This window comes from Neolamprologus brichardi, chromosome 2 (assembly GCF_056152115.1).
Source record: "Neolamprologus brichardi isolate AB-2024 chromosome 2, ASM5615211v1, whole genome shotgun sequence".
In the NCBI taxonomy this organism is placed as follows: domain Eukaryota; kingdom Metazoa; phylum Chordata; class Actinopteri; order Cichliformes; family Cichlidae; genus Neolamprologus; species Neolamprologus brichardi.
The window spans coordinates 27,871,879-27,897,143 of NC_142105.1; the positions used below are offsets into that span (position 1 = coordinate 27,871,879).

At 42.0% G+C, this 25,265-nt stretch overlaps 1 protein-coding gene across 2 annotated transcripts; it reads right to left on the reverse strand.

Moving 5' to 3' along the window:
* Positions 1 to 417: 417 nt before the first annotated feature.
* LOC102787910 (serine/threonine-protein phosphatase 2A 55 kDa regulatory subunit B gamma isoform) lies at positions 418 to 24,313 on the reverse strand. Of its 2 annotated transcripts, XM_087850145.1 has the most exons (11): positions 24,116 to 24,313; positions 23,383 to 23,708; positions 20,350 to 20,507; positions 13,908 to 14,005; positions 13,444 to 13,609; positions 12,427 to 12,539; positions 11,496 to 11,673; positions 10,598 to 10,762; positions 7,579 to 7,748; positions 2,690 to 2,781; positions 418 to 2,545 (listed from the first exon to the last, which is right to left on the reverse strand). In XM_087850145.1, the coding sequence occupies exons 3-11, from the start codon at positions 20,429 to 20,431 to the stop codon at positions 2,251 to 2,253; spliced, it is 1,359 nt and encodes a 452-aa protein (XP_087706271.1). In that variant the 5' UTR covers positions 20,432 to 20,507; positions 23,383 to 23,708; positions 24,116 to 24,313; the 3' UTR covers positions 418 to 2,250. The 2 variants fall into 2 exon arrangements, with proteins under 2 accessions (XP_087706271.1, XP_087706282.1); XM_087850156.1 differs by lacking the exon at positions 20,350 to 20,507.
* Between the last annotated feature and the right edge of the window lie 952 nt (positions 24,314 to 25,265).

The following is a 25,265-nucleotide window of genomic DNA, read 5'->3' on the forward strand; positions in this document are numbered from 1 at the left end:
AAATGATTAGATTTTCAGCAGAGACTGAAAGAAAAACTTCTGATATTTATGAAGCGTTAACATGAGTTATTTTTAAATTATGAAGAAATGTATTTTGCTTAGATTAACTGTCATTAAAGCATAAAATAGATGATTGTGGGGGTTTTAAACTCAAGTTTAGGCAGAGAGAAGAACAAAGATAACCAGACAGAAAAATTGTGCAGAATCATGAAACTTGGTAATTATTTCAATTAAATTAATTCATTGTTAAATCCTTTTGCAATTTTAATGTAATAAGTGCATAATAACACAAGGTGGCGCCTTACACTACATAACTTGAAAAGCCATATAAAGGGTGCATATTAACAGTTAAGCAATGTTAAGAGCTTCCTAACTAAACGGTAATGAAAATCACAATGATACGCCCATTGGATGCAATTTCGTTGAAATCTTTATTCAGAAAAAAACATATTAACATTATTTATAACTGTTTGTTTGACAATTTTGTCATCAACATACATTAACACAAAAATATGTGGCTTAGTGTGGTAAGGACGTGGAGTAGGCTACAACTGACAGAAAAAAGCAAAAGGAACAAAAAAGGACAGATAAAAGAATTTGCTGTTTTCTAAAAAATAAACACATCAGCAAAGTTATCAGTGAGGAAGGCCGAAGAGATTAAAGTACCATCTCTTTGCTGTAGCTTTGGAGGCAGTCATCAGTACCGATGATCAAGTCTGCAATCCGTTTATGGTTGTTTAAAAACAACGAAACCTCATACATGTCAAAAACCGAGCTGATATATACAGACACCATTTAGGCCCTTAGAATTTTTTTGTCTTTTTTCTTTTAATGTTAATCACAAACATTCCCCATTCTTCTCAGTTTGCAGTTTCACTGAGCAGAAACTGATTTTGTGGACGGCTTCATTCGAAAAGTACGTGTTAAGTGTATGAACCGAACACCGGTAAACATGCTTCAGCGTCCGAAGACACAAATAAATGTAAGGGAGCTCGGTCATCTATGGTTACTCGTGCTGCAAGGGGCCCCCCGGGGGGGCCCCTGAAGCCTTTGTACAAGCTGGATCTAAAATGGTTACGAAGGCAGCCAAGCCAGTCAGTGAGTCAATTTATAAACACCTAGGCTAATCTGTTTGACATGCAGCATTTATCATTTGATTGCTGAAATCATTTCTTTTATAGATTTTTTTTCTTTTTAGTAATATTTTTGCTTGATCTGAGATTAACATGTTTAATGTCAGAGTAGCACACAAAGCAGCCTCAGACCCGAAGCAGAAATCAGAGACGTTCGGGTCCGTTTGAGCAGGGAAAACAAGAATTACTGAAACGCACTGTGGACCATATATGAGCGCGTGTCCTCATGTTAGGCCATGGTGGTATAGTATCATCTGTTAACTTCTGCTTCTATCTGCAGGACTGTAAATGTTTCACGTCGCTGAACGCAGCCCAGGTTTTGGTCGTCTCTCCTGATTCAGGGAGAGCTCAGAGGCGTCTGGTGGGCTTAGGGAGAAGGGGGGGTGGGGTCCCAAGTTCATCCTCGTACATCACGCAAATCACTTTACCTCATCCTCTTTAATTACCATCACCATCATTTAAAAAGAAGTTACATAAAACAGAAGAGGGAAAGCTGATCTGAAATGATGATCTGATCTTAAAACAAACAGCCAGTTATATAAATGCCCCATTTCTCATCAGTGCCGCTGGTAGACAACCACAAAGGGTTTTTGTTACACAAAACAGTGGGCAAGGGATAAGAATAGGATTTGCTTGAGCACACAAATACAGAGAGCAGAGGAGGTGGAGGAGGAGGTGGAAAAAAAGTAAAAGAGCATGAAGAATTAAAAAAAAAAAGAAGAAGACGAACATGTAAACGTCTCTCCACTCTGGGGCCGAGGGTGTGATCCCTCCCCTCAGGAAGCCGAGCTGCAGCAACGAACAAACCATCAATCCAGAGGCTAACAATCAGGAAATCCACTGTTCGGACAATTTTGCAATCCATAATCCGTTGTGTAATCCAGCCTGTTCCCTTCCTAGCCCTGCCGAGGGCCTTGCAGTTCTGGAAGGCTGAGGAGGAGGTGAAGGAGGGGCGTGAAACGCTGTGTATGAGTTCTGATTGTGTGTGTAGGTATGCGTTTTAGGCATCTCTTGGTTGTGTGACAGTGTGTGTGCATGTCTGATAGTGTGTACATTCTGGCATAGTTGTGTGTTATTGGGTGTAAACTCATTTGTTTTTGCCGCTGACATCCATTCACTAATGCATCTCGGAGTTGAGTTTGTCCTGGAAGATGTAGAGATTGTTAGTGGCAGCGATGGCAATGATGTTCTCGTTCGGGTGCCAAGCCGTATGGAGGATCTTCTTGGTGAAGTCCAGGCTGTCCACACTGATATCATCCTTCCGGCGTTTTCCTCCCGCGGCGCAGACCCTCCGCGGCTTCAGCACCGCCCTGGGTTTGCTGCTCTCCCGTGACGCCTCCAGGGTGACGTCGCGCTTGGTGTTGCGGTCGAACATGCGGAAGAAGTTGTTGTAGGCTCCGGTCATGATAACGCTGTACAGAGCACGAGGATAGGAGAGATCCAGTTACTCTAAAGGCAGTTTTTATGCTTTCATCACATCATTTCTAAGGTAAGCAGATATGGCTAACGGATGGCTGTAAGCTGGAAACGCACATCCGTCATCAAACATCAGGTACCTGTCGGAGCCGTTCCAGGCACACTCAAACTTGTCAAAGATGCAGTCGTTCTCGTAGAGAGAGCACAACTTGCTGCGGAGATAATCATGAACCTGTAGGAACACACACAAACAGATATGATTACAATCGAGCCCATCTCACAGCTGCATTACTCCCAGGTATCGACTCTCAGCGTAAACTATAAATAGAAGCAGAAGACACATGAACACACATACCAAGCTCAGCACAATCAAAACACATTAAATATGGGCACGCTGTAACACAATCCTCCCTGAAGGAAACGCTAATAAGACACAACACCAACCTTCAGCAATACAAGGGCCAGGAGTACATTTTAATCTACCCTCCTTTCCATATCACTAAATCCATTAATATCCAGCTCTCTACGATCGCACCTACCATGGGTGCGATAATAGAGACACACATATATTCTTACACGCACACATACACTGACTTATAACTGCTTTTCCTTGTGCTTTTACTCGACCTGCCTGTGTCAGCACCGTGTCTGCCCAGTGATGCAAGGAGATGAAATCTACACCTCCTCTTCCTCCAGGTCCTGTTCTCTCCATTGAGCCCCCACCCCCCCAACCTTTTGCATAAAGTCAGCAGCCAGCAGCCACCTTGCAATCAATAAACAGTCAAACCAAAGTGAAGTTGTCTCACGGTTGTACATCAAAACCAGTGACAATTTTGTTTTTCCCTTTGGCTCTTTCTGCACCGGGGAAAATGATACCGTGTCAGCTTGAGCTGAATATACAGTCCTCTTTCCACCCCCCCAAGTCCACAGGATTTCTGATTTAGAGCATGGCGCCTCATTCCTCATGAATTTGTGCACATTTTTCATGATCCAGGGGGGTACCGGTGTAAATTTACAAAATAGATCCATAGATAAATAAATAATAAGGTAGCTTAGCCTTTAAACCCCCCCCCCCCCACCACCACCACCACCACCACCCACCCCAGCACCCACTTTCTGCCCACATACAATGGATTTGTAATTACTCCGTTTCTTGCATTAATTTGTCATGAAATACAATCTGATCTTTTTCTATATAACAAAATATACACAAACGTAAAATTGCTAATGCTAGTGCTGGAGCAATAAAATAATAGAACCTCAAACAAAAGGAAAACTGAAAGATAAAATGAGGTGAAGCCTGCAAGCTCAGGCAGACAATTCCAGGCGTGCCTCGTCACGCACACCTAACATGCATCACTCTCCTCACATAACAAAGCAAAGATACCCTCCTGGTTTGATGGTCTATTTAAGTTATAAATTTCTCCCTTGACAGGCCCATCCCACTATTGGCCTGCATCAGTGCTTGCCATTTCAACCACTCCACAATCCCTGCATCCACCTTTAGGCTCCAGAGGAATATGTACTCACTTTTCATGTGTATCATTATTTGTGTGGAGTGATAGGCTCAAAGCACAGACACCACGCTCTGCCAATAGTCTTCCCTGACAGATTTCGACTGGAAGATGTCGAAGCAGGTTCAAATCACAATGCTTTTTCTGCTCTACACACTTTGGGCTCATGTTTTTGTGATCGTTATACAATGCCCCTTTGTGCTGTGTGTTCTTCCCAAATGGTGTGATCAATCCAAACGCCACTTTCCCAGCAGTGCCATACAGTTTCAAGTTGCCCTTTAATAAATTTCAAATACAAAGAAAGAGGTGTCTTTCTGGAGGTTTTCCTTTGATTTCCTTCTGTGGGCTCAGTTCTCCATAGCATCATAAAACAGACCAGCTTCACCGATTCCTTTCAGCCTTGAGCTGTCTGGGTCTGCCCAGCTTACTATGGGTCTAAATTAACCTCAATAAATTCGAACATGTCTTTTCTGAAAGGCATGATTTCCATCAGCTGATGCTGCTGTTAACTCCTGACTCCAATCAACTCTGCTGTTAGCATAGCAGCTGGAATACTTTTTCCAAACAACACCGAGTGTTTAAATAAAGTATTGAACAAAAACAAGAGCAGGATTATTATTCTAGTTAAAATAGAGTCCATATCTGTGACTTAGATGAAGACCTGACCATGTTTTTATACATATTTATACCTGAATGCAGATATTTTCAGAGGCCACCGTACGCTGCATCTTCTGCAATCCTCCTCTCTAATCCTACCATTTACTCTCTTTTATTCATCTCTCCTCCTCACATCACACCATCTTCATACTCCCTCCCAATTCCTCACCCCTTTTGTCCCTCCTTCCCCCCTTTCTCTGCTGCATTGCAGATCTAGGTGTCAGCCACTGTGGAAGGTATCCCTCCTTCGCGCTTTACTTTATGAGTGGAGGCTCGGGATCCTATAAATAGCTCCAGTGCGTCTCAGCCTCCCACTCCTGGCCGCCTCACAGGCCCTCACACGTCAGGCAGGAACACATACACAAACACGCATGTTCACCCACAGGCCTGAGGCAGGAATACTAAACACATACTGGAAAAAAACAGGAGCTGATAAATAGTTTTAGTGCCTATAAATGCATAACCAGAAGCTAGCGTGGCCACTTAGAAGTGACACAGGAGAAAAATTGAGCATGTATGTGTAAATAATAGCACGCGTAAATATTAAAAAGCTTATTATTTCACGTGTATATCAACACAGCATTTTTAAGCCCCTGTAAATTAACTCCCACATACACAACATACTGATAATTTACGGTTTTAATTTGGGTTTATTCATTTCTTTGACATACGAAGAGATTAGGATCTTACATTAAAAAACGTCGTGAGGATTCTGCATCAGTGAGGGGAAGTGCATTTTCTGGCTTGAAAATCAACTCAATTATCCTTAAAAGGTTTGGGAAAAAATCGAATCATCTGTAAGTACTGTGATTGTAAGAGACAATCTTACGCTCATGACTCATTTTGTTCTCCGATCTTGTATTTCTTCCATAACGACAATGCCCTCTTTCAGTAAACCGTTAGTCACCTCACCATTTGGACAACACAACTGGGATTTTGGTCAGTGGTAATGATGACAGTTGATAGTTTGGTGCTGGGTTTCTTAGTAACACCACCCACTACAGCATAGGTGTCAAACTCTGGCCCGTGGGCCAAATTTGGCCCGCAGCCTCATTACATTTGGCCCGCGAAGCCATACCAGATTATTATTAGAGCTGGCCTACTGGTATTATACAGCTAATATATATATTGTTTAGTATTAAGCTTTGCTTGTTCCATATTCGGTTTTCCAGCAAAACTTATTTGAGTCCATAAGAAAAGATTCATTCTTATATCTGGAGGAAGTTTTTTTTTCAATAAATATTAATGTTAGCCCGCGACTTTGTTCCAGTTTTGAATTTTGGCCCACTGTGTATTTGAGTTTGACACCCCTGCACTACAGTAACAGGTTCAGGCCTTTTTTTTCCTTCTTTTTTTTAAAATATTACCTAAGTAATGAAGAAAAAGAAAGGAATTTTCCCCATTTGATGCCTCGATGAGAGTTTAGAGAGTTTTGCACATATCAGTACAGAGTAAGGTAAAGATGTGCAAAAAAAATGGGATGCCAGTAAAGCCAGTGTTGGGAAGGTTACTTTTAAAATGTATTCCATTACAGATTACAGAATACATGCCCCAAAATGTATTCTGTAACGTATTCCGTTACGTTACTCAATGAGAGTAACGTATTCTGAATACTTTGGATTACTTAATATATTATCATGCTGTTTACAACTACGTGAATGTGATTTATTACTGTTACTGAAGGTTCGCGGCTCCGAACCGTAGTAAAGTGACCTCTGGCTAATACGGTGGGTTCTGTGTCGGGCTCGTAGCCGAAAACTAGCTTTACTTTGTTGTCTGGGTCAACTTTGCTAGCGAGAGACAGAGAGAGGCGTTGAAAGGCTGCTCCAACGGAACTTATTGTTTTTGGAGGAAAACAGGAACACGGTGTACAGTCGAGTCTTAATAGCTTACTTACAACTGGGCTCGTCAGGCACTCTTCTTGGCTGCAGTGGTTATTATTATATTTACATGCTTCCAGCTCCCGTTTTTGCTCGATGACAGCTCCTACTTTTTCCTTTTCCTCGTACTTTTCCTTTTTCTCCCTCCCTCGCTCACAGACACATAACGTGTATGGCAGTCCATTCTCCCTGCAGCACGGACTACACTGCCTATGATGCTACATTCTTTAGAGCTATACCTGTAGCATTCTGCCTATTAGCTTAGCACAACAACAACAGGCGCTCTCTCACCCAGGAAACACGCAGAGAGAGAGAGCGTCACCCTGTAACCATGGCAACCGCAACGCTGCCACCTGGAACAACAGAACGTAGCTGTCAAACAAAACTCAAACAGTCCTGACCCGCCACAATATGAAACAGGGAAGTACCGCCGTGTAATCCATTTATTTCAACAAAGTAACTGTATTCTAAATACCACCTTTTTAAACGGTAACTGTAACGGAATACAGTTACTCATATTTTGTATTTTAAATACGTAACGGCGGTACATGTATTCCATTACTCCCCAACACTAAGTAAAGCTCACCAGGCTGAATTCATCCCAGAGCATTTGCTGCATGTCTTCCCCCTCCTCTCTCTTGCAACTGTGCAAAGTCCATAGCAGATCGTTTTCATAGCCTTAAAGCTAATCAAGGAACCCGCTGTGCATATGTAATGTTTCTCCTTTGTTCAGTGTGTTCTTTAAATCTCCTACAAATAAAATAAAAGAGCTTAAAGCTATAGAACACCAATTGTCAATTGTATTATTTGTGACCTGCAAGGATCCCTGACCCCTGGGAGCTCCTTAACCTTGATCTATCCATTTCTCATCATGGTAGCTGAGTAAGACAGAATACAGTATATTATATTCATCCTGGTGTTTCTTGTCATTTATTGTGACACTGCCTCATGTTTTTCCACACATCGCCAGTCACACACCTGGTATGTCTCTAGGGGCTTGCTCTCCATGTTGAGATCCCAGACTTTGGCGGTCAGGTAGTCTCTGGTGAGCAGGTATCGACCGCTGTGGCTGAACTTGACGTCCGACACAGAGGAGATAATCTCGGAGAAGAAAGAGCGGGCGCTGGGGTCCTCGGGCTCCTCAAACACTGGCGAGTGGGAGGGAGACAAAAAGGCGAGAGAAGGAGAGGTCAGCGAGTGCCGTTAAGCAAGATGAAAGGCAGAAACACAGTTGGATATGTGTGCTTTTATCTCGTGTACAGAGATAAATCTCTCAGATGACTCATTATGTTAAGTGTCATTTATGAGACAGAGACCACAGACACGGCTTCTGTATCTTTCTGTAGAGGTGTTGCTGTCTGAATACATCAGTGTATAAACATTAGCAAATGTCAAAGAGCTCTATTAAAGTTCCTCTAAAGACTGAATATGAAAAATAAAATGAAAGATCTAGCTGCTTGCTGAGCACAGCTTGTGCAGGAACACTGCAGCAGTGACTCATGATCAAAGCTGTAAACTGAATGGATGAAGCATTACAACGGGAACAAAAAGTGGGAAACAAAGAAAAGACAGGCAGGAAAGCTTGGCTCACAGTCCCATAAGTATTATTTCTGACCAAAATGTCAATGAACATTTCACTCTTTTAGTCAAATTTTGCAGCCATCAATATATGAGTCCACTAAAGTACCGCAAGCAGTCGAGGAAAGCGTGGCTAAGATTCAGTGACAGGGATTTTTGTAAGGCATACATCAGTTTCCAAACAACAAGCTGACACAATACTGCATGTATGAGACTAGTCGGGATTAACATTTACATTTTTGGTGTATGAACTAAAATGGTTTTGTCGACGTTACCAACAGAAAAGAAAAAGATGAGATTGTTTTATAGCTCAAAGCCAAAAATACAATAAAACATCAGAGCAGACGCCTGCAGAGGCTGTGTACAGTCGTTTGCATGACATCTGCTGTGATGTGAAGAATTTGTGGCCTGAAAAATTCTCATCCACATCACATATTGTGACAGATGCTGCAACCGTCTTCCATGTGGTGACTTGCACAGTGAACTACCGCCGGGATGTTTTGGGAAGTGAGACAGAAAGAAATAGTACGTAACCTTTTACACAATTAATGCGTCATCGGGGAAACCAAACAACCTCTGGCGAAGCGGATGGCACAACACAGAAGAGCTACCTCATCAGGCCAGGACTCTGCGGTCTATTTACACCTACAGGCTAGTGGACACTCTTTCAAGGATGAGGATGTACACATCCTGGACAGGGAAGAACGCTGGTTTGAGCGTGGAGTCAAGGAGGCCATTTACGTGAAAAGGGAAAGACCATCTCTGAATCGAGGAGGGGGCCTAAGGGTACATCTTTCACCATCATACAATGCTGTGATTGCAGCCATTCCCCAACTCTCTGTGAATGGTACTCATGGCCATTGATCAGTGGTCTTTGATCAGTGGTTGTTGATCAATGGTCATGAGAATTTGCATAATTATGATTAAGGAACTGACCTCACAGCCCATTGTTCCTTCAGTGGGCTGGTTTCAGTCATTATGCAAATGTACTGTTTATAAGATTGGGGAAACCTGCAGTTAGCTGAGACTGAAGAAGTCACTTGGATGAGTGACGAAACGTTTCTCCCAGAAAACGCTACGTCCAGATGAACAGAATCAACTTTTGGAGATTTATTTTCCTGGATGATTGAGAATGCATCAAGACGCGTCAAAGAATTATTTAAAAGAATGATATTGCTTTTATAATGCACAAATGACTCAATGTTCTGAGAAATGAACCAAAGAGATTGAGAAAAAACGTAAACACAAGAAATATAGTGCCATGACTTGAATTGTTGCCCCTTAAGGATGACAGATTTATGGAGCAACTAGCCCTGTTCTGAGGTAGAACTAAAAATTATTACACAGAGTAGAAAAGGTCCAGAAGTGATAAATCATACTTCTACACTGTGGGGAAATCATAATTCTTACAATTTATCTTTTAGGCCATTCGTTTAGTATTATTGTACCTTAAGTTTTGCCGGCTGTAGATGAGTAAAGCTTAAAATTGGGCACAGCAGCACTTTGAACTAACATGCTCAAAATGCCTAAAAACTTTAACAATTTGTGGTAAAGTAAAAGTCTGGGAATACCAAAGCAATAAAAATTGCCCTGAGAGGGGAACACAAGATTTATCAAGGAATTCCACTCAATACCACAAATACAAACCTGAATTTTAAAAATGTAATAATAATAATAACGGATTGCATATTAAATAGTGCTTTTCGGGACCCCTCAAAGCGCTTTACAATACCACTATTCATTCACTCTCACACACTGGTGAAGGCAAGCTACAGTTGTAGCCACAGCTGCCCTGGAGCAAACTGACAGAAGCGAGGCTGCCATATCGCGCCATCGGCCCCTCTGGCCATCACCAGTAGGTGAAGCGTCTTGCCCAAGGACACAACGACCAAGACTGTCCGAGCCGGGGCTCGAACCGGCAACCTTCCGATTACAAGACAAACACCCAACTCTTGAGCCACGATCGCCCTTTAGAAGAAAAATCAGAGGATAGAGATAAACCCAGCTTACAGAAAAAAGCACTGCCATTCCTTGCTGCCAGTTTGGAGCACCTGCTGCTCAGGAGTTAGAGCAGCGAAATGGTGGTTTACTCTAGTCTGCTTGTCGAAGCATCCTTGGGCAATATACTGAATCCCAAGGTGCCTCTGATCCATCAGTGCACAGAAAAAGAAGTGTTTGTGCTTGAATGTGTGTGAATCCATAAATGAGGCTTGTAAGAAAGCGCTCAAATAGAGTAGACAAACTCTGAGTACCAGTTCATTCCATTTAAGAAACAAATACAGATGTTGTTGAATTTTAGGCTGTCTTGAAGGGTTAGCATACTTGTCTAAAACCTTAGATCTTTTCTAATCCTTGCTGTAAAAACTATAAACATGCAACATGCGCGTGTCCATCATTTCTCTCAGCACGTTTTACTCACATTTAGAGTGCTTGTCACACAGTGCTGCTTCTCTCATGTCACAGAGGCGCAGCGTGCCTTTGCTGCTGCTATAGACAAACAAGTTACAGTGGTGGGGATGAAACTCAGCCGCTGTGATCACCTCTGTCAGATCCTCCATGTTGGCTGGCTTGATGTCCACAATGTCTGATAGAGAGCGCCACAGCTGAGGAAAACTCTCAAAGAGACAGCTTCTTCAGGCCTGCGCTTTATAGACTGCACATAATTAATTTGTTTATTTATGCATCCATTCATCCTTTTATTAATTTAACTTCCTAACTGACTCAATGAGAAAATAATTCAACTGATTAAAATAATATGGAAACACACACAGGCCAATAATCTACAAACAAAATATAAACAAAAGTTTATATAAATGTATACATAGCCAACACTATATCAATAATTCACAGCAGGAATAAAGCAAACCAATATAAATATATCTAGAGGCGATCGTTGGGAGAAAACTAATTCCATATTCACATAAATTGTAATATTATAAATCCTGTCTGGGTCAGGGATGCGACTGTACTGTGTCCTATTGAGCTGGATTAGAACTCAGAAAAGGGCTGAAATATTTATGCAGCCACTGAATTATTCATTAAGATACATTTTCACTCCTCAAGAATAATACTCCCCTCCCCCAGCACTGTGTGTGTCTTTGTGCATATCTTCATACAACAAAGTGGGATTTGCAGAGCTTGTTGCTTTGTGTGGGCAGGAATTGGTTGTTGAGTATGCATGCATTAATGTATGCATTCATTATCGCAGTCCCTGGGCTTTGACAAATATATGCCTGCTTTATGTGCGTACACACATAAGTGTTTGTCTTCATCTCCTCCAGTCTTTGTGCACGAGTGCTTCGAACCATGAAGGATACTGAAGCTACGGTCAGTGATGTCCAGATGCCAAAGGTTGATTCTAAGGTCATCCGCTGACATGTAGGTCTCGTAGTCAGAGTTGACAGAGATGGAGTTGATGTGGTAGGTGTGGGCATTGGCAAAGACTCGCCGAGGAGTTACCTCCACCATCAGGTCCATGGGCTTCAACACCGGCACCTGGAAAGCCCCAAAGAAAGAACAGTTTAACATTTATTCTGAATGAAATGAAAGAAGTAGAAGATATACAGAGTGGAATAAAGTGAAATAATTTAATTGTATCATAGTTAATATTTAATACATTACTTCCTTTGACATCAATAATAAAGGAGCAACTCTCAGGAGTGAAACTTTAGCAAGTCCAAGTGCTCATTCGGTCCTTCACTCATTTGGCTTAATTTTAAAAAACTGTTTGTCGACACACGCTTACATTTAACAAATTCACCCACACAAAGGGGGACTGCACAATATTGCATGATTAGTTTTAAATTTATGTCTTCTTTTTCTGCATACTGCACAGTGTTAGAATCACTAACGTTGGTTCTCCTCCAAAAGGACAGAGGTGCATTATAACCAGACATATGGAGGCACGGTGAGTTACTCTTATTAAGAGTTTACTGCTGATAGAAACACTGAAGCTTTTAACTAATTAAGATCCAGTGTAGACGTTTTCTCCCGGCGCTGTAGTGAAGGATACAAAAAGAGGATTTCACCACCCCCACAGGCTCACACATACTCGGATGTTCCTTGTGCCAGTGACCCATTTTTACACATGCAAACACATCTGTACTCACTGACCCAGTTTTATTTCCTAACCTTAGATAGATAGATAGATAGATAGATAGATAGATAGATAGATAGATAGATAGATAGATAGATAGATAGATAGATAGATAGATAGATAGATAGATAGATAGATAGATAGATAGATACCTGTAGAGAGGTGACGGTGGAGATATCCTTGATTCGACCCTCTTCATCCTTCAGGTTGTATCCTTCTGGCCGTTTGTCTCTTTCACTCACCTTCCACAATTTAATGGTCTTATCTGGAAAACAGATAACAGGGCCATTAAATAATCAGATGAAGGTGCTTGTTGAAATGTTTTGATGTTAAGTCAAGGAAGGAAGGTAAGGAAGCGTGGACTCTTTGTATTATACTGAGAAAATAGCAACTGCAAACATGTCAGCATGTTTGCTACTCAGCTGCTGAGGCAGGTCCTACATATTTCATGCCTTCAATTATAAATAATAAAGTACTTTAAAAAAATCAATACTCAGGTTCTCAGGGTAAATATAAACTAAAATAAGTATTCCAGCCATAAAATGAGAGTGTAACCTCACATCCTAATGTACTACAGAGAAGAGTTGCAACACAAACAGAAACTCGTCTGCGATTAGGCAAGGGAAAATCTGCTTCTGACTTAAGATCTTAATTACGAGACGTTCCTCACCCACACAAACATGTTAACTCCTTAAGCCAAAGGCTTTTTTTTCAGTTCAATCAGTAACAGCGCCACAATCCCAAAAACCTCATTGAGTAAGGAACATTGGGGCAAATTCAAATTTATCTTCAAGTGGTCAAAATTTTGAACTTGAGAGAGCATAGCATCTTTACAACAATACAGGAGAGCCGTGGAAATGGAACACCTCCAGTGGCAAATTAAAAAGAAGTGACACGCAACATAGTAGTTTTAGGAGGCCTTGCCATTAAAGCTGTTTGGAGCTTTAAAGTGGGTCACACTCATTTTTTTAAGAAGACAAGTACTATTTTAATAAGATACGGTCTGGCAGTGCTCAGGTGGAAAAGCAACAGTATCTCAGAAACATGCTCTTAGATAATGCCTTCAGAAAAAGCAATCATTTAAAGTGGTTCACAGCAAATGTAGAAAATATCAATCAATCACATCAGCTTCCAGTTTTCTCCAGGGTGTGTATGCAGGAGGCTCTCACCATTGGTGGAAAGCAGGAACTGTGCAGCGTTCTGCTGAGGCAGCCACCGAATCTTATTGATCTTCTCCTCAATCTCCAGACTCTTAAGATAGTCGAATTCGGGCTCATGGCTCTGAAAGGTGCTGTAGACATTGTACTCTCCCTGGGAGAAGGGCTCAGTCTTGCTCTATGAAAAGAAAAGGAAATGAAAGAGAAAAAAAGGGTAGGTGAAAGTGAAAAATGTGCATGTTCCATCACCTCGATGTTAATCAGAAACTGCTTGGCATGGACTCCGCACAGCTATAATGACACACTCTCTGACACAGCAGAGACATCAAGTATTTATCAACCAATATAGAGTGTAGCTGGAGGGGAACCAAGTGCATTCATTGCTGCCCTTACAGCTCAAATGAAAAATGTTATATCTGAACGTGCTGCATGAGTGCAAGTGTGCCAGTGTTGGTGTGGTGCGCATGTGTAAGTACCTCAGGTTCCCTCTGAAAGATGACCACACGGCCCCCTTTGTCTCCCGTGGCCAGGAGCTCTCCAGTGTGGTTAAACTCAACAGTGGAGATGATATCAGCTGGAAGTATAAAGACAAAGATGAATGCAGAAAGAGAGAGAAGAAGAGAAGGAGATGTGTTGTATTAGAGTGGAAATGACAGTGAAAGAGAGAGAAGGAGTAGCCATTAGCCGCACATCATCATTCATCTGTATAATGTTCAACTCACACTAAATTACTAAACCAAATCAACAGTCAGTGGATTAACATGTAAGTGGATTAAAATATGCAAATTCATGTTTGGGATGAGACAATATTTGATAACTGTTGCATAACTGTGCTTTAAATTTAAGAATGAGCTTTATAAAGAACATGCAAGTACATGAAAACAAAGGGAATCAACCACACACACAGCTGTTTCACAGTAGGCACAGGTGCTTTCCGTGTTCCACTATGATACATACACAATGACGTACAAGACTACAGAGTCACTCGGGTTCATGTTTTTATGCAGGGGTGAATGCGTACTCCTTGGTCTCTATTAAGGGCATAAACAACTGCGTGTTTAAAGTCACGACACAGTGAGTTTTAATCGCTAATTTCATATAACGTTAATTTGTGTATTTACCTCACAGCTTCCATCGCTCCCTAAACAGTAACACAATGGCTCATTTACAGCGCTGAAATATCGGCACATTATTATCCACTTAGCATTTAGTGCAGCGACTCGGTGCTTTACGTGGTCCATTCTGTACGACACAATACACAACACATGAAACGGAAAAGCGCACAGTTGTGTCGTCAAAAGAAGAGCGTGTGAGCGGGACAACTGGGGCCTGTGTGTGGTTCAGCTTCGCATGTAATCTGCTCCCTGCTCCTCCGTTTACTTGTCCTCCTTTCACCTCTGCCTTTGTGCAGCAGATTGAAGATTTAGTTGTAAACATACAATAGATTTAGAGACAAAGCTGCTTGAAAGTATCTGTGCTTAAACCTCTTTCGGATAGATTAAACTAGAAGGTTCGGTAAAAATGATGAGTGATGAGAAGGTATGTAACTGACCCAGCATGAAGCTTGGCTAAGTTATAGTGCTATTCCTCCAAGATCACGAATGCCATTTTTAAAAAAAAAAGTATTTTACCCCTCTATTATCATTTGTTTTGTTATAGTCCTTTATTCGGGAAGTAACATAAACCTCACTTGGGTTAGTGTGAAGTTCAACAAATAGCAAATCAACAAACTTACTGCAGCTGAACGAGAAACAGTTCCAGCATATTACCTCTCACGAACCCACAAATTGTTTTCTTTTTAATGTAAAGAACAAAAAATAAGTAACAAATGACTATGGAGTGCTAGATGTGCTGGTGTGGGTTGTTTTCATTTGTTTTTACATTTGCCATCATGGTTTTTCTTTTTACTAAATTAATCTTACTGCAGGCGTTAGCCCTTTGCTAAGAGTAGGGAGCAGGTGGAAGAGAACCTAAAGAGGTGGAGATATGTACTGGAGAAAAGATGGATGGAAGTCAGTAGAAGCGAGACAGAATACATGGGTGTGAATTAGAGAGAGAGATACTGCAAGAGGCAGAGGTAGTAAAGTTTAAAAACCATCGGAAGCAATGAATAGAGCACAATAGAGGTAAAGAAGTTTGCAGGTAGGGTGGAGTGGGAGGAGACATGTGGTGATTTGTGACAGAAATATAGCAGTGAGAGAGAAACAGAAGGTTTACAAGAAGGTAGTGAGACCTAGAGGTGGGAATCACCATACATCCCTCGATACGATATTATCACAATACTTAACGCACGATAAGATATTATTGCAATTTTTAAAAATATTTTGCAATATTCCGATTCTGTACATAAAGGTAAACTTTATCAATATTCATTTTATCTAATATCAAAGTCTCACACTCAGTCTTTCTCTCATTTTAGTCAGTTTTATTGTTGACAAACTGAACGGTTTGTATTACAGTCTAGTCCAACTTAACTGAATGCAACCATCTGGTACAATTATAGCTATTCTGAACTATGCAGTTTATGAAAACTATGCAGCCCATTCAGCAACTGAAGAATTTGAAAGTAAATTAAAACAAAATATAATTTTACATTAAATAAAAAAGTTTTAAACTTAAGTAAAAGAAAACATGTTTATTGCTGCCAAAGAAAAAGTTAAACACATTTGGACAGTGAAGGAATGTCAGGATTCTTGCTCAGAAAAAGGAGCTGATCAACATGCTCTGAAGTCAGAGCATGTTCCAGTCCACAAAAACTTTTTTTGTAACAAAATATCGATTTCTGCTGTCCCTGTATCGATACATTATTAGCAAACAAAATATCACGATACTACACAGTATCGATTTTTTCCCCCACCCCTAGTGAGACCTCCAACGATGTGTGGTTTGGCACTGACAAAAATACAGGAGCCCAAGCGGTGGCAGAGTAGAAAAAATTCTCAGTTTCATTTGGAGTAGCCGACAATAATAGTAATGAATATATAAGAGGGATAGCTCAGGTTAGCAGCTTGGCAACAAAGCAAGAGGCCAGGCAGAAGGAAACAAGAGAAGAGTCATGGATGCAGTCAAGAAGGACATGCAGAGGCTTGTTGTGATAGATGGTGCTGCTAGGGATAGGGCGAGACGGAAGCAGATGAAGCACTGTGATGACCCCACAGAAGATGATGAAGAGGTAGATGATGATTTAGACTGCTGACAACAGCCAGACATTTAATGCATTAACAAACACTTCTCCAGTTATCTCAACGATAATCTCTGTTTCTGTCCCACATAACACTGTTTAACTTGTGCATCGCACTGGGCTGCTGACCTAAACATACACAGCGACCGAGTATGGAAATAATCATGATAAAAACCCTGAAACTGCAACTGAAAACTCACTGCTGACCACAAAAATAAAACAAGGCATTGCAGCGTCTACTGGATTTCTCTATACAGCACATGGTGTTGGGAGAAAAGAACATGGCTCTTACTAAGCTTTGCTGTAATAAAAATAGAGCTTGGAGAGTGTATTTATTGAGTCGGAGCTGTAGCCTTGCCTATTTTGTTGTGGCCTTGAGAAAGCGAGATTTTATGATGAGGAAAGGCGGGGACTGCTCTTCAATCTTCACGGCAACACAACCTCATTCACCCTCATACATTCTGTGTATCACTACCTCTTTCTTTACTTCAGCCATCTTTCTTTATTACACACACTTTCTTGATCTCTCAGATGCTGCAGCACCTTTCTTATTATTCGGTGACAATTTCCCCCTTAATGTTAGTCTCTCTCTCATTCCCTTTCAACCCACATGTTCTTTTGTCATCTCTAATCTCCCGTTCGCCAATCTCTCTCTTTGCCCCATTTCTCTGTCTCAGTTTCTTCTTGGTTGTCTCTGCACATTCACCTCTCTCCCTCTCTCATCCCTCCCCCACAGCACTCTGCTGCCTAGTGTGCACAAGAAGTGGTGATGCTGGTGGTGGTAAAATGAAAAGGATGGTGAAGGGAAAGGACTAGGAAGCTGAGGCAGCGGTGGTGATAGTGGTGGTGGTGGGGCTCCTCCAGTGTGTAGCGGTTGCCATAGTAACAAGCAGAGCCAACCAGTGGAGACGGTGCTGGTAAAGGTTAGCCATATATGGAATCTGGTGAAGGAGGAAGTGGGATTCAGCAATCCAACCCTCACAGGAAGAAGGAGCGTGGTAAAATAATTATGCTGCTCTAGTTTTGTCCACTAACAAATGTTGCTAAATTAATACCAGGAGATGAAGCAGACGCTGTGATCCTAATTGAGGATAGGCAGATAATTAAGGGATGCACACAGACATGCAGACCCCTGTGTATGCACTCCAATTCACAAACGAGCATATGTGCACCAGAGGGGCTTTACGTGCACATGTGCATAAAATAATGCAAAGAAAATGTGTGAGCTTAATGCCCCGTGCGTGAGTGAGAGGCCGGACGCATACAGACAACTGTGTCTCCAGTCAGGTCACAGTCAGAAAGAGCTAAGCTAAGCAAAACCACAGGAGCGGCACACAGTATAGCTGAATAAAATATGGAGCACACACTCTCTCCTGGCTCAGCCTCAGTCTGTTCTCAACCTGGATCCTCTCCTGGTCTTTTTGTTCCTCTGTTTCCTTTTTGTGCACACACACAAAACACACACCCATCTGTGTATTTCTCTTTTTAATAGAGGAGAAAAACACCTTATAAGAATCTAAGCAACAACTGCAGAGATAACTACCATCATGATCACTGTGGTTCTCTCCCAAGAAGTATTGCTGTCCGTTTCACTTGTGTGTAAAGGCAATGTGTGTGCCATTGTGAAGCTGTAGGTTTTTGTCTTGTGGATAAGTGTGCTACAGTACAGCAAGCTTCCTCAGTCTGTCTCTTCCACAGACTGTCCATTAGCATCAGCAGTCTGACTCATTGCCACACTGCAGAAGCTGAAGGAACACACCGTGACTGCAAGTGCATGCGCTCACACATACAGCACAAAACAACACACAAACATGAATGAACCCAATGATACGGAAAAATATAAAACAGGCACAGGGTATGAACACCAAATACACAAACACTGCAGTGTTTACGGACAGCAGTGCCTTAAAAATCACAGCATAGTAAATACAAAATTAACTGTTATTAATTGTATGGCTTGAATTTTGGGGACGCTGGTTGAACAAAGCAAATATCTTTTAGATGTCACAGTTTTATCACAACATTAGCGGTGAAAATAGCTGACAGATAGAACTGAAGTGATCAGTCAGTTAATCTAATTGTCAGTCCGAAGATGCAGATCAGGGTGGAGGTAAAAACACAGGAAGAATTCCTGTTTTGGGGGGGTGGGGGCAGAAAGGGAAGCAGACATCCTACAGGTCCAATTATAGATATCTTAGGTCTGGGTAAACACGGACCATTAGAGCCAAGCCAAAAACATACGCTCCTTAAAAGCAGGGACAAGCCACCACTCAGCAGGAGATGCATCTGTGTGTGTGTGTGTGTGTGTGTGTGTGTGTAAGCTGTAGCTCAAGCACCACGCATTTCCTGCATACGTGTGCACAAGTGTGTGTACTCAATTACCCTGTAGAGAAATAGACGGGTTGGAGGGAGTGAGGGAGGAGGAGGGGAGAGCCTGCCGGAGGGAGATGGCAAATTGATCCCTGTCCTGCAGTTTTGGAGTTATCTGGGAAAAAGAACTGGCGCATGTGTTTGTTAGAAGTGCACGTGTGTGTGTGGAGAGGAGTGATTTAAGCCCAGCACAGCAGGGAGTCTGCCATTTCTCTGCACAAATATCAGCAGAATGGAGGAGCTGGTGTGAGCCTAATGGTTATAGATATAAACAATTAGAATTACAAAACAAGCGAGCTGCTGCGCCTGTAGACTATACACTTGTAATCCGGTTTTACCAAGCTGCAGTGGCTTCTTCTGACTACACGTGTTCTCAAAGCTGCTTGTGATTCATTTTTGATTGTAAAAAAAATCTATTTTTTGGCAGATTTGTGAGACTAGCATGAAAAAACGATGAGAGGCTTAGTTTGCTTACACCCAGTCTGACCCCAGTGATATTGAAAACTCAGAATATGTTCCGACAGCTCATAAATGTTGAAAAATTAATCCTTCATTTTTTTAAAAAACAAACAGCATTGCCTTTTTAATGCTTTCCTCTGGCCTTCTACATTTGTTTGCATTAATAGATCGGTCAATCCTGATTTTCTTTTGCACAAAATGCAGAAAATTCACTCATTTTATCTTCTTGGAAATTAAATGTAACTGTTGTCTGTAGTGTTTCACATAGCAAAGCAATTATATGGACTGCTTGTCAAGTAAACCAAGCAATTCTCCAGGAAATTCAAAGCTTTTTTCCACAACTTTCAGACATTTTACAGACGACACATTAATAAAGGTGGTGGAATGAAATGAGAATGGGAAAAAAATGCATTTCCAGGCCTTTGTGTGAATCTACACAGATTTGATTTTATTCCGTGTGTGCTCGTTTTCATGGATGTGAAGTGCCCGTGTGTTTTCTATATAAAATAGAAGAAAGATAGCAATGCTTTGAAGGAGGTGGGGTGTCATCTGGTCAAACTATTTAAAGAAATCAATCATACACACAATCCGAGCAGGCAGACTGAGATAAAAATAAAGAGCTGGATATAAAAATAGTGGCACACAAAAAAGGATGAGGCAGACAGACAGAGACAAAGTGATGTTTAAGATATTTATAACAGTCAGACTCACATGGAAATGCACTTGACTCAAACTACTCCTTCACGCACACACGCACACACTTCTTTCAAACACTCACACACTCTCACATGGAGCCATTAGCACACAGATGTGTACACATACAACGCTCACATCTCACACTGGGGTCATGTGGCACATTTGTGTGACATAGATATGACCTTCGGGATAGAAGAGGATAGAGCACACACCTTCAGTGTAAGAAGCAAAAGGCTCAGGCTCCAGAGAAAGGGTAGTGATGTCGGAGCACAGGACCTGGATGGGGCTCAACATCCTGGGGGAGGACTCCAGGGTGGAGAGGGGTGGACAGGATGGGGCGGAGCTCTTCAGGCTATAGCCAGGAGCAGCCCTGCAAGAGGAGCAAGGATGGACGGAGGGGGGGAAGGAAGGGAGGAGGGCAACAGGGAAGCAGAGGGTGAGGAAGGAAGGAAAATAAGAAGGAAAAAGGACCAGGGCAGCAAAGGGGGTTGAAGGCGGGGTTAAGGGTAGGGACTGAGTTACTACATTACCACACTTGATCATGAGTACTCACCAAAGAAAATCAGCTGGTGGTGTATTCATGATCACAGAATAACATATTGGGTTTGGTGGGAAAAGCTAGCAACACATGAAGGATGAACACAGGAAGCTAATGGGACAAAGTCTTAAGCATGTATTGTTTATTCACTTTCATTTAGCTTTCCAGGTAATCATTAGTGTGCATGGCCCAGGGAAAGGCTACTCGGTCACATTTTCCCTCGTGACTAATTACTTTAATTACTCAGAGCTTGCCTTAGAATAGTCTTTAATGACACATAATGTGGAACATAATCAAATCTCCCCATTACAAGTTACTAAACAGGGCAAACATCCAAAGATATTCAGTGTAACACAGTTTTCCTTTTTAGAGATACATGTGGAATTGTTATATGACCATTTAGTGATTTGTCTATTTTCAATTTCTGCTCGAGTGAATAACAATAATTAATAATGGGCACTCTTATATATAGAGGCATAGGATAATAATGGGGTTATTTAAAAAATGACAAAAATTAGAATTTGTTACTCGATTCATTGAACCAAATGAGATACTTTTGAAGGCAAGGGAAGTTTGTGAACAATGGGGAGTAAGCAATGTATGTAATTCAAGAGAGGAGGGACTGCAAGGAAGAGGGAGTTTAAGCATTCCCTCCCCTGTAGGAGTTACAGGGGAGGGGAATCCCCACTGGAAGATCTACTGACACACATTTACACACATAGACACAACACTTGCAGACACACATCCACACAAATTCAAACCCGAACTAACAAAAAGATGCGCACACACGAATATAAATGTAAACACAGGAAAAAGAAAAGACAGAAAGATGGAAACACACACACACACATACAGGCACACACGAATATAAATGTAAACACAGGAAAAAGAAAAGACAGAAAGATGGAAACACACACACACACATACAGGCACACACACAGGAGACAGCAAAATAAACCCACGAATAAAAATCACAAGTACCATCTCCTTCTGTGTGTCTATACCGAGCTCGCTTTTCCCTCAGACACGCGTACTGTGCTTGAGCAGTCTTTAGAGCACTGTTGGATAATTGTTAGGCAGTTGTGCCACTTCAGCACCCGACAATGCTGTGTGCTGCATTAGAGACCAGACAGGGGAAAAAGGGGCAGGTGGAAATGGGGAGGCGGAAGGGGGATGGGGCGAACATGGACGAAAGGTGGAGGGGGTTGGAGTGGGTTCACAGATTTTTTTTGTTTTGTTTTGTTTTTTTGAGATAGAAGAAATATTTGTTGGTCATCTGGGGAACACCTGAATGTCCTCTCCGTTAAAGCTCACAATGCGCCGCACGCCCCGTCACACCAACAGCGTTGAGCAGTGTCCACCTTGGTGTGAGCTCATCAGCAATTCAGTCCTGAATAATTCCTGTGTGTGTGGAATAATTAATACTGCCATTATTGGTGGGTGGAGATGATCTGCCAATCTCTCTGGCCAAGCATGAAAAGCAGCATGTTTAGCATTGCTGGCTGTTACTATAGCAATAATGGATGGGTGTCGAGGGGTATTAAGGGGTATTAAGGCTAATTTTTCTTTTTCTTTTACCAGTCACTTACTAAAAACCTTTTTCCTGAAATGGATACAATTTACTAATGGAAACACAGTATATGTAAGAAGAAACAGAAAAGCACACCTTCACATACAGACAAAGACATGCACAAATGTAATCTTCAGTGGTGTGTTGAATACACACAAGAATATTTGCACAATCAACAGGCAGCACTACAGTCTCCCCTGACTACAGCATGTGCTTCTGTGCAAGGGGAAATTATGCCACAGCACACACAGAGGAAGCATAATTCCCTTTCTACAGTGATAGGAGGATCACAAATAAGCTCGCAACACGTTCATGACCCCAAAATGATAATCCGCTGTTCAGGTCTGAGGCGCGTAGTGAACAATGAGCCGAGTGTAAGAAGCAGACAGACGAGGCAGGAAAGCAGACAGGTAAAGCCAGCATGCAGGTAAGATTAGTGGTGGTAATAAGATAAGTAGAACATGGTTATCCACGGTCATAATCCATCTCCTTTATGCTTTATAAAGAAACCAAAGAAATTCAGTGGTTTGTACAGTTTTGTAGGCTGCTGGGTTTGTCAATATACCCCCTGCCTTAGATCATGTATTCAATCTGACACCTGAGCCAATTATATAAAAGAGTGGGGGAGCAAACAGGGAGAACACGCGTGTGACGCTGTTATCATACGAGAGCCGACATGCAATGCAAATACAAAAACAGTGTGGTGGAATTTTTATGCCTTGTTTTTCTCTGACACACAAACACAGCTGGAGACAAAAGTGAAGACACTCTGGCATGGGCCAGATCAATTCCTCCCTGCAGTGTGACAAAATAGCTGTGTAACACAAAGTAGCATAAACAAAATAATGAATGAAAAGTGCCAGGTGGGAAAAAGGAAATAGTGTGAGAGTAGGGGAAAAGTTGCCTTAGATGATATCATTTTGCGACGAAGAATGTTTTGGTGACTAGGGCAGCTCCTGTCTGAACAATAATTAACACAGAGCTTATAGAAGCTTAGGAAGCTGCCCTGAGCTAGTTTTGTCACGCACTCTGTCTTACTCACACTCCAAAAGTTCAATACATAGATACACACTTGCCTGAAGGAAATACTTCAATACAAAGAACAGACACATACAGCTTCCTGTGTCATCTTCTTACCTTCAGTCACATAATTGTGGTCGGGGAGGAAGCCGTGGTGGTTGAGAGCTGGGGTGGAGTCAGTGTCTTCGCCCATCAGCGGGGCCTGGGGGAGTGCCCGTCTTGGTGGGGCAGCGTGATGGTGGCAGATTGGTGGCGAAGGGGATGGTGGTGGGGATGCCGTTCAGCACAGTGCCCATACTGCTGCCCGCCTCCTCAGCACAGGGGCGCACAGCTTGTCATCCTATACTTAAGTAAGGCTGAGGGGGAGGGAGTGGGGCAGCCCCAAAAGAGGGATGGATGCGCCAGGGAGTCCACAGAAGTGCTTCTGGGAGCCAGATGCAAACCTGCAGAAAGGGGATCATTTGGAAACAGTTCAAAAACTACCAGTGGTGAGCTTGATTTGTACCTCACAAGAGCACACATTAGTCATGAGGCAAGGAAAATCAAGCGCACTCCGAGTCCCCCCTGCAGTTGCTGCGTCCAGGTGTGGCCGTACCGATTCTGCTCTCTCACAAACACATGCAACATACACAATCGATGCGCACTCAGAAATGGGAAAAGTCCCTGCTTGTTAATGGATGCTCTAACAGAAGAAGAGGAGATGAGGAGGAGGAGAATGGGGGGAGGGGAAAGAGGGATGAGCAGAGTCCCTGATCGTGGCATCTGCAGTGCTGCTGCTGCTTCTGCAGTAAACTCACACGCATGGACACACATATACGGTGGGGATAAACGCAAAGGGACAACCACTCACTTTGGCAGCTTAAAAGCCAGGTACTCCTCAGTGGATCCTCTATGAATAATGTCTTTTTCCTCCTCACTGGCTAACTGTACCTCTGTCCCACTGGTTTCTCGACTGTTCCAGTATGAGAAGGAAAATCCTTCTGGTCCTGCGTTCTGCTGCAGTCTGTGCTCTGGCGTATGTATGAAAGGCAGAGTGAGAGGTAGAGGAAGGGGGAGGGCAAGAGAGGAGCTTTTCTGCTGTGCTGGTACTGTGTATGATGCATCAGCGAGGGCCCCGCCCACTGTCTAGCACAGCCAATCATCACAGACTAGAGATCTGCTTGACCACTGAATGCAGGTGATTAATAATGATAAAGAAGCTGAGGATAGAGGAGTGGGTGGCAGAACGGAAGTGGTACAGCGTCTAATAAGGTTGTGATTAATGGGAGAGAAAGCAGAGAGAGCAGGAGAGTGTTTCGCCTGACTATGTGCTCAGTATGAACAACAGAAGAGTGACGACTATAGCCTTTACCTGGAGACAAAACTGAAGTAGCAGACAGACTAATACAGTCAGTTAATACACACTAAAAAGCAGGGACAGGCAATAATTTATTTAGTTTGTTTTAACAAGTTTGAGCTGTGTCTAAAAATAACTTTATCAAGTTACCATTCTACCTACCTTAAAAGACTTTTTAATCTCATAAATGAACATGCGACACATTTCTTATTTATCTACACTAAAAGCAAATATTTCTGGTGTATGGTTTAAAGCTCATTTTTAATCCAGTCTGTATACTTGACCTTTTTAAAAGGAATGTTTTGGTTTTTACATGTTAATCCACCTAAGAGCCATTCAAGCATAAATTGGACTCAAAGGATGAACACATAAGACAGATTCACAAGGAACCTATTTTAAATTGTATCTTTTTTACTACTATTTTTTGACAGCAGCCTGTCCTAAAAGCACATACATTGTTCCCATTTCTTTAGTTAAATCTACAATAAATAAATAAATAAATATCAAAGACAACACAGTTTGGCAGGATGAAAATAATAGTTTTGAACTAACAAAGTGATTCCCAATGAGTTATTAGCTGAAAACCTGGCATATTTTGGCACAGTGTGCAGTGTATCCTTAAAGAATTTGAGAGAACAGGACAAAAGAAGGCCTAAAAGATTAT

Excerpts from the sequence above, each read along its gene's own strand:
- LOC102787910 (XM_087850145.1), bottom strand. The coding sequence starts at position 20,431 with ATGTTGAGCCCCATCCAGGTCCTGTGCTCCGACATCACTACCCTTTCT. Across the intron at positions 14,006-20,349 it reads TTTTGCTTCTTACACTGAAG|CTGATATCATCTCCACTGTT; the intron begins GTGTGTGCTCTA and ends TTATACTTCCAG. Across the intron at positions 11,674-12,426 it reads CCACCGTCACCTCTCTACAG|GTGCCGGTGTTGAAGCCCAT; the intron begins GTATCTATCTAT and ends GGGGCTTTCCAG.